At 40.0% G+C, this 10,000-nt stretch overlaps 1 protein-coding gene across 1 annotated transcript; it reads right to left on the reverse strand.

The window, feature by feature from the left end:
* Positions 1–4,857: 4,857 nt before the first annotated feature.
* Positions 4,858–5,682, reverse strand: LOC134182483 (uncharacterized). Its single transcript, XM_062649887.1, has 2 exons — positions 5,558–5,682; positions 4,858–5,493 (listed from the first exon to the last, which is right to left on the reverse strand). The coding sequence occupies exons 1-2, from the start codon at positions 5,680–5,682 to the stop codon at positions 5,157–5,159; spliced, it is 462 nt and encodes a 153-aa protein (XP_062505871.1). The 3' UTR covers positions 4,858–5,156.
* Between the last annotated feature and the right edge of the window lie 4,318 nt (positions 5,683–10,000).

A 10,000-nucleotide genomic window follows, 5' to 3' on the forward strand; every position in this document is an offset into this window, starting at 1 on the left:
TAATAATAATAATAATAATAATAATAATAATGTGGCCGAGTGGTTAGCGACAGTTGCTTTCTATCTTGACTACGTGGGTTCGAATCCACGCCGGTACAGTAATAATGAAACTTGTCCTTCTTTATCTTTCATTGTTGGTTCTTTTATGAAGGAATGAGACTTGTTTCACTCGTATGGGGAGCTTCTGTGGTCTGGCGAGGTTTGTGCCAATGTTGACTATACGGACTTGATCCGGGAATTCTGGATTCCCCGTATTGTAGTTGGCCTCTCCGTGACTATAGCTATGGCTTGAAAGAGCTGTGTCTGATCGCCGTGTGGACTGCACAGAGGCATGTACCTCACTGTGCTTACCTGCCGGGTCGGTGGGCGCCCAGTGGGGGTTAAGACCCCTCTGCACCCTCTGAAGGGTTGCACCGAGACAATAATAATATATTTTGTTTCATACTACTACAGGTACAGTGCTATAGACCAGACAAGATACATACACTAACAAGTAAAAATAGATAGTCATAGAAGAATAAACGTAGAAGAATAAACAAACATAAATTAAGATTTAATCCAGCTCTTAAAGCCCATGTAGGACAACACCATGATTCTTGTCCTTGTCTCATTGTCCACTGATCGCCACAGATTACCTTGAGTATTCAGAATAAACCCGCTCACTAATTCATTACTAGAATGAACTGCTCTCCATAAGAAAGAGAGCTGGCTAACACGCAATAGATCTGGAGCTTCTCTAATAGGTTCTCCAAGAGTTTCACGCAAGGATGTTCTGTTTGAGATCCCTAGCCCTCTGCGATATCCTCTTCTCCACGCTTGATGTAGTAAACGTTTGGTACTTCCCATTCCCAAATCCCACAGTTCGCATCCGTAGCCCAATACAGGTAACAATACGGAGTACATTATTGTTGTCCATACTGTAGGATTACGACCCACACCTTTGACAGCCCCTACAATTGAGTATAATGAAGAGTAGAATTTCCGACACCGCTCTTCCACCGCACCAGTTGTTTCTTTCGAAACGGCCGATAATTTATGACCTAAATGAATGACATCATGTACTTCAGGCAGACTCTCTCCATTGATGGAGAAAGCTGTCTCTTTACAGTAAATGGATCGCCTCTTCCTAAAACTAATTGATTTACTTTTCTGAATATTAAATTTCAGGCAGTGGTCTGTTGCAAAACTCTCGCAGATCCCCAATAACCTCTGCATGCCCTCTCTGCTTGTAGACAGAAGCGACAAATCATCCGCGTATGCGATGCCACCACCAAACCTCCCGTTAATTCGAACACCTACTCCCGATTGTTCAGATCCAGTAATAAGGTCATCAACGTAAACATTAAATAGAGCAGGAGAGAGTACACTGCCTTGGCGAACTCCATTAGTTGTTTTAAAAGACGCTGATTTTGACGAGTTCCATTTCACATAGAGGTCTTGTTCTTTATACCAGTTCCTCAGGAATTTCACGATAAAAGTAGGGGTATGCCGTTCCATCAGCTTCATAAACAACAGAGCATGATTACCTCTATCATACACTTTCGATAAGTCAAGAAAGCATCTAAATACAATCTCGTTTCCATTTTCAAGAAAATAATTGGTACACGTTTGTACGACAAGCGTAGACATATCACAGTCATGACCAGCCTTAAAACCGAATTGTTGCTTGTTTGTATGCCATATACGTGCACTATACGTGCACTATTCTGGGCTCTCTATGATTGCTTTTTTCTCGTTCTTTTCTCTGTAGCTCTACAACTTGATATATATATATATATATATAATAAAAAAAAAATATATATATATATATATATATATATATATATTAGTGACTATCTGCCCAAAAAAAAAAAAAAAAAAAAAAAAAAAATATATATATATATATATATATATATATATATATATATTGTCATATATAAGTATATACGACAATAATACTATTATAGTACGTATACACTTGCTTTCTGTATTAAAATCTAACTAATCAGCACATAGCTATTTCCTACTTCTTGCTTGAATTTACTTTATGAGATCATATGCATACAAACTTCAGGAAATTTAATAATTAATTACTAAAAATATTTTTGCATGATCGATCCGACAATAAGTCAGCTAGAGTATAGACTGAAATTGTCTTGCAAATTTGTTGATCTGTTAATTACAAATTTAGATATATGCTTTGTGACGATTTGTGTCAAACATCGTGCTTATTTAGATAGTATACAGCATGCAAAACAGCACGTTTTTATATAGCGGTTTCTTTGGTTATTGTACTAGAATAATATACGGTACACTATCAATATTTCTCAAAGGTCTAATGGTTGCTGCTATTTACTAAACATTTTGCGAGACGACAGTGTGCTGCAGATGGAGGCTGACAATATTGTTAAAGTGAGACCGTAGACCGTTGCTTTTGCACATACGAATGCTTGTACGTGTACGCATGGTTATGCATGATGCAGACAGCTCTCGAAGAGAACAAACATTGAGAAACAGCCCTTTGTAGCTAGACAAGTTGAATGCTTATGAAGTCTCGACTGTTGTGTTTGTATTATAAGGTCTAGAGCAGCTACCCGGTTTACGTAGTTGTTATAGTAGCGTTTTTGAGAAAGAAAAACACGTCTAGCAAATCGACGAGCCGTTTCTAATTATTGAATCAATGTTTTATGGACGTTGACGTCCGGTGTCATAGAAAATTTGACATCCCCTGTATGTTGACTGTGGTGTGTTTGCTATTGCATTTGCTGTAAATTTAGCTCTAGGACATGATGTAGCAAGCCTGAAATTCGACCAACCGCGAATGAGGGAACATCTCTCCAAATGCTTGCAGCAGAGAAAATGACAAGTTTTCCGCAATGCGCTCAAACAACTGCTAAACGCACTCCTAGACTTCGCCTTACCTACATAGAAATTTGTCGCAACTGTTTGATGCCTGAAGAGTGTGATGATACCGTGCGATGTCAAAATTGTAAGGACTAGTGTCACGTTGGTTGTCTTCAACATCTACCACAACAAAGTGACAAATGGAGCTGTAACAACAGTTTGTAAGAACGCTGTAGTTATACTCTAGACGATATAGAGTAACTTGCTAACGAAGTTAACTAAAATAGACGTTTTCAGTCGCAAGTGTAATTAGAAAGCTAACACGCGATTTGTAATTTATTAGTTTGTTAGAAATTTACCACAAAAACGCAGTCTATAAAATATATGGATTACAATGTCACATTTTACGCATGCGAAATTGTCACGATTTATACGGTTAGAAGATGCCATATTGTCTAGGAAATACGGCTTGGGGATGCCAAATTTCCTAGGATATACGGTTTGGGGATGCAAAACGTCCCGAAAAGATACCAAATTCATAGTGAATATGGCTCGGGAATGCCAAATTCCCGGGGAAGCCAAATTCCTTATGACACTGGCTTCACTTTAACTCAGACTTTACACAGCTTGACCATAAAATCAGTTTTGTGCCTCGCAATTAAGCGACAGACCAGGGTACCAGGGGAAACTCGCAGATATCGCTTTCTTTCAGTTTCCGTGTTGGGGCGGCAACAGTATGCCAAATTGTTAGGGAGGCTTGCATTGCCATATGGAACGTTCTGATGGAAGAGTACGTGATGGCCCTGCTACAGAAGACGACTGGAAGAGTATCAGTGCACAATTTTCTCAACTCTGGAATTTTCCAAACTGTCTTGGAGCAATAGACGGTAAACATGTGGTAATTCAGGCTCCTGATAGATCAGGTTCCACATACTACAACTACAAGGGGACTTATTCCATTGTTCTATTGGCAGTGTGTGATGCTCACTACAAATTTATTCTAGTAGATGTAGGAGATTCAGGTCGCCATAGTGATGGTGGTGGGTTTTCAAATTCAGCATTTGGCCAAGCAATTGAATTAGGTAGCTTGTCATTACCAGTAAGTAGGCCATTGCCTGGAACTAGCACAGAGGCTCCATTCGTGTTTGTTGGTGATGAGGCATTCCCTTTACGTACCAACATGTTGAGACCGTATCCAGGTAGGGGCCTAGATGAACGAACGGCTGTGTTTAATTACAGGTTAAGCAGAGCTAGGCGTGTGATTGAAAACACTTTTGGAATTTTGGCTGCACGTTGGAGGATATTTAGGCGACCCATCATTGCAGCACCAGACAATGCTGTCATATTTACAAAAGCAGCTATTGCCCTTCACAACTACCTACGAACCAATGAGTCTTCGGTGTATTGTCCCCCAGGCTTTACTGCTGCTGAAGATGGTGCTGGTCACTTACTGAGAGGAAATTGGAGGCATGAAGTTGATGATGGTGGGTTGTCCAGAATTGGACAAATAGGAGGAAATCGGAGCAGTCGATCTGCAGCTGAAGTGAGAGACATGTACCGAGACTATTTTATGACACCAGAAGGAGAGGTCACCTGGCAGTACCACCATGTCAACCGCAAAGACTATTAACTAATAAATTACTCTTGGTCATTACCTTTACCTACTCAATCAGTCTTTTGACTTGTATTGAGTAACCACCGGCTTTTATAAAAGCCAAAAATAATATCAAAGAGATCATTACCTAGCCTGAATTTTGATTTGACCAATTAGTTACAATAGTCAATTTCTTGCTAGTTACAATTATTAGTTACAACAATCAATTTCTTGCATACAATTAGTTATAATCCACTGGTTATCTAGCTGTAGGAGCTAGCACGTGACTAACAGTTTAGTCTAGAATATTCTATAATTAATATAGTATACTGAGTCTTGTTTTTTGGTAAGCTATCTAAACAATTTGTTCTAGATTGATAGTATATTTTCCCAGACTCCATATGGCAACAATAGTTAATGCTCCATATTTACCATACCTGAAAATGGGCTACGAATAGCACTTCCCAAGATAATATAATGAGCATATTAATGAAGAGTATGTAGGCACAGGCAGTGCCAAAGTACGTATGTGTTAAACATGACAATTGAAAGTTATTGACCTGTTGTTGTCGATTAATGAGTTTGTCAATCAGTCATGTAGCTAGCAGTCTGCAGTTTCTCTCTCTCTGATGTAGTTGGTGGCTTTTAAAAAAGCCGGTTTATAGACCACACATAGTGTAGTCGCTGGCCACGTATCACAGGATACTACACAGTGATGCACACAAGCATGGTTGGTGACCTATGGGGTGCTCTCTCTAAACAGAGAAAAGCCATCTCCTGACCCACCAAGCTCTACCTCTAACATCACTTGTTGAAGTCTGAGCTTTGCGAACGCCTTCTTCTCATAGGGAAATCTCCGTAGAGTAGCAGCTATCTGCCTACCGAACAAACCATCCTCATCGGAGTCGACATGAGCCCTCTTTGAGTCTAACGAGTTTAGCCTTTCTACAATTGAAGTCTCTAGCTCGTCTTCTGGTCCCTTACGACGTCTCTTTCTTTTGGTGGCAGGAGTGATGCTTAGTTGACGCGGTCCAGTCTCTACCTGACAAATGACCGAGCTGTTGTGTGCTTCATTGCTGCAGTAGGAAGAATTAGCCTGTGAAAGGAAGCAATATATCAAGTCGAAGTCCACACATTTACCTTTCATGATTGTCGACTGTCTCATCACTGTCATAGGGTTCACTCTCTGCTGGCTGGCTCTCTCCTGGCTGGTTCTCCTGTTGTTGACTTTCCTGTTGTTGACTCTCCTGTTGACTTTCCAGCATACAATTTCTATTCGGATGCGTCGCGTCGCGTGCGTCGCGTCTGTCGAGCGTCGCGTCGCGTAGACCATATACAATTTGAATTTGTACGACGCGACGCGACGCTCAAGCGTTTGCATATTGTAAATCCAGCTTTAGTCGCTGGAGCGAAAGTGGTCTGTTAGTACGAGGCTCGCGGCGCAGCTTTGATTCTCGGTAGTCAATGGACATGTTGCAACCGCGATTTTGACGTAAACGAACTGCTCCCTTTTTGCGCATTTTTCGAGCAGTAACCTGCACTGTTTATTTAAAAGGGGGCCCAGTTTTGAACGTCACGTCGGCTGAACGTGGTTTTCTCGGCACAAATCGACTTCAAATATATTGGACGGCAGGTAACGTGATTTATAATCTAGAAATGAGTATAATGATTACTGGGTTTTGCGGTTAAACAAATCTATTTGTGTTGAGATCTTTTTTGGGTGCATGTATTGCCTGGATTGAATTGTGCGGCAATATTTACACTGTTGCATACACTGCATACATCAAATTGTGTACTAGTTATTGCAAATCTATTTTATGTGTGCAATTATATAATATGCAATTACTAATTAAAAGTGCAAAGTATTCAGCTAACTTAATTAACTCTATTTCACAACTACTACTAGTACCAAAAGATTTCTTAGAAGATAAACACTATATATACTATTAAATTAACAGCATATGATATATTTATTTTAATTATGCATTATCATTATCTAGTTGGTATAAACACGTACGTAAAATAATCTATAGACATTTTGGAAACCATTACAAATCAGATGATATATGTTGGATATACTTTTTGCCAACTGGAATTATATTTTGAAATGCCTAGCATGCTATCGGTCGTTATATGGTTGGCGACATGGATGACAATTATATATATATATATATATGTAATTTGTAGAGTGTGTGTGCGTGCGTGTGTGTGCGTGTGTGTGTGTGCATGCGTGTGTGCATGCGTGGTGTGTGTGTGTGTGTGTGTGTGTGTGTGTGTGTGTGTGTGTGTGTGTGTGTGTGTGTGTGTGTGTGTGTGTGTGTGTGTGTGTGTGTGTGTGTGTGTGTGTGTTACTATTAGAATTGTCGAAGTAATGAATCGATAGCAGTCATAATTAGTAGCGAAGTTATAGCGAATATATATATATATATATATATATATATATATATATATATATATATATATATATATATATTGTATGTATGTGGCTCAATTGTATGTTATATTGTATGTTGTATATGTATGTATGTATGTATGTGGCTCAATTGGTTAGAGTGTGCAATTGGAGATTGGCAACATCTGGGACCTTTGGGTCAGAGTTCAAGGGCGGAAGGGCCACATACATAAGTTTCCTTGAGCATGGAACTAACATACAATTGCCCCAGTTCTGTCCAAGCAGCAAAGAAGAAGTGACATATAGAGAGTGACTACTGATAGTGTTTCGATTGTATGGTAGTATCACAGAAAGTATCATGGCAAGTACTTAGCATCTGCAGTAACCTAGGCCCTAGGGGCCCTTGTAACAAAAAAATATGTATGTATGTATATATGTATGTATATATGTATGTCTGCAGTAACCTGGGCCCTAAGGGTCCTTGTAACTAAAAAAAAACAAAAAAATGTATGTATACAGCTGTGGCCAAAAGTTGTCGGACACATGTCATGTTTTATGTAAATTGGTCATATTTGGTTAGAAATGCAGTTATAGCTCAGTAATAAATCCAATATAACAATTATAATTTGAGATAACAATATTTTTATTATAAAATGTCAATTATGCCCAAAACTAACAAAACAGTATCATTAAATATATGGAGTAACATGTAACGTAGGGAAAGACATCATTTGAGATAGGAATAACAGCAACAAATTAGCAATATCACAGCAATAATTGCTACTATTTTGTACACAGTTCCTTGGCACGGATCAGAGCTGATATCCTTGTCGGCATGCTGTTCACCAGGTTCTGGCACCTCTCAGGAGCTATCCTCTGCCACTCGTCCTGGAGTACAGCCTTCAGCTGGGCCTTGCTGGTCGGCTGGTGACGTCGGGCAGCTATTTTCGGGTCGCCCCACAGGTTCTCAATTGGGTTCATGTCTGGTGATTGCGGCAGCCAGTCCATCACCCGAACATTGTTGGTCTGAAACCATCGTCTTGTTGAGACTGAGGTGTGGCATGGAGCATTATCCTGCTGGAATGTGTAGTTCTGGCCAATCCGGGACATCTCACAAGCTGCAGGTAACATTGTATCATGGAGAATAGCCTGATACTTCTCAGAGTTGATTGTTCCGTCACAGACAGTCAGCCTTCCAACTCCAGAACTTGACATGCACCCCCAGACCATAACGGATCCTGAGCCATGTTTCACTGTGGGAACGATGCCGTCTTTGTTCCACTCTTCTCCAGGCCTTCTTCGTACCCTCACATTCCCTGGAGTTGCGAACAACTGGAAACTGGATTTGTCAGACCATAACACACGGTTCCACTGTCTTTGAGTCCATTTTTTGTGCCTATGAGCCCAAGCCAGCCTCTTCTTCTTCTGGTCAGGTTTGATGAGTGGCTTCTTTCGGGCCTTGCATGACCTCAGACCATGGTCTAGCAACCTTCTAGCAACCTTCTGCGAGTTGTCCTGACGGAAGCAGTCACAGCACCACCATTAGTCCATTCTTGGTGCAATTTTACTGCTGTTTTCTTCCTGTCTTGCAAGCTCATCCTGCACAGGTTCCTGTCGTCTCGAGCGGTGGTGACCCGTGGCCGTCCAGTGCGGCGCCTGTCCCTCACACTACTGGTTTGACGGAGTTTCTGGAGCAAGGCTGCAACGCCAGCAGGAGATTTACAAACCCTGCGAGCAATCTGGCGACAGCTGAGACCCTCCTCATGCAGCACCTGGATCCTGATCCTCTCCGCCTTGGTGTAGTTCCGTGTCTTGGCCATCGTGAGCTTGGCATGAGTCAAATTGCTCAGAAACTTCTGCTAGACTTATAGCTACACTTGTGCAATAAAATTGTGGTTTTTAAAATATAGTTTTATAGGCTATTCTCTAAATGGCGACAAACACATCTGTAATGGAATGCATAGCTATTGGTCAAATAATTGCTATACCAAGTTCAAGTAATTTGTCATCCCTAAACCTGCTTAAATATTGGTGTATTATACTCTCTTTGAGTAAACTGGTCATAATGTTCAGTGCAAATCCTGGTGAGAACCATATTTTTCACTTTAACTATATTTTTTAAGATGTCCGAAAACTTTTGGCCACAGCTGTATATGTATGTATGTATGTATGTATGTAATTATACCTTTGGGATAACTGGTTATACAAGAGTAAATCCATCTGTTTCTTTGTGCTGCACTTTATGAACAGTTCTAATAGTTGCATTTGCAACAACTAGAATGAGCAATTAAATATTAAATGTGCAGGAAATGCATGTATCTAGGTGCAGAGAATATACTGGTGACACATTTTCTAATAACTGACTCATTTCACAAAAAACTATTTAGATGGTATTGAACACTTATTCTTAACTGAGCAAATGACATAATACATTTTATAGCAGACTGTATGTAGCAGACAATATATACAAGGGCATAGCTTATTACACTTTGGGGAGAATACAGAAGAGCTTCTGGTTCAGTGCAAAAAATCTGCAACTAACTGATGGTTATCCATAATCACACGTTGAGAAATGTAGCGGCACACACATCTTGTTTCAGAAATACAGTGTTTACATAACTGCAAGAATTAAAAACAAAGTGATAGATAAACGAAGTGATAGATGGCAACATAGATTGCTGTTTATGAAAAGTCAGTGCCTGGCATGTGGCAAGGCGTAGAGTCGAACTAATTAGCTGTTGACAAGAATCTTAGTCTAGAGTCTGCAGTCTATTCCAAGTTGTGAACAATTCAAAAAACGTGTGTCAATCTAGTTTACATAAGAACTGTTACACTTACAGTAAGTAAATTAGGATATCCTTGATAAGCAGTGTTTATGTGTATTACCGAATTTGAGTGGTCAAGAGTGCTGTTCTTCAATAGATACAAGTAGCTTTCATATTTCTTAGAATTGTCTATACACGGACTCCATCCGTTCTAGGACCGACGACAATGACGGTAATCCTTTTCGGTCTCGTCTTGATAAGCTCATCAAGATTAAGAACGAAGAAAAAACCAGTACAACTATAGCACAGTGTGGAGACGAAGAAAGACATAATAAAATGGTCGAGATCTGCAAGGGTATAATACGCGATGAGAACCGAGGAGCCACTCACTTCATCTCTTCCGTAGAACTGGGAGCAAAGATGTAT

The sequence above is a fragment of the Corticium candelabrum genome, chromosome 7 (assembly GCF_963422355.1).
Source record: "Corticium candelabrum chromosome 7, ooCorCand1.1, whole genome shotgun sequence".
Classification (NCBI taxonomy): Eukaryota; Metazoa; Porifera; class Homoscleromorpha; order Homosclerophorida; family Plakinidae; genus Corticium; species Corticium candelabrum.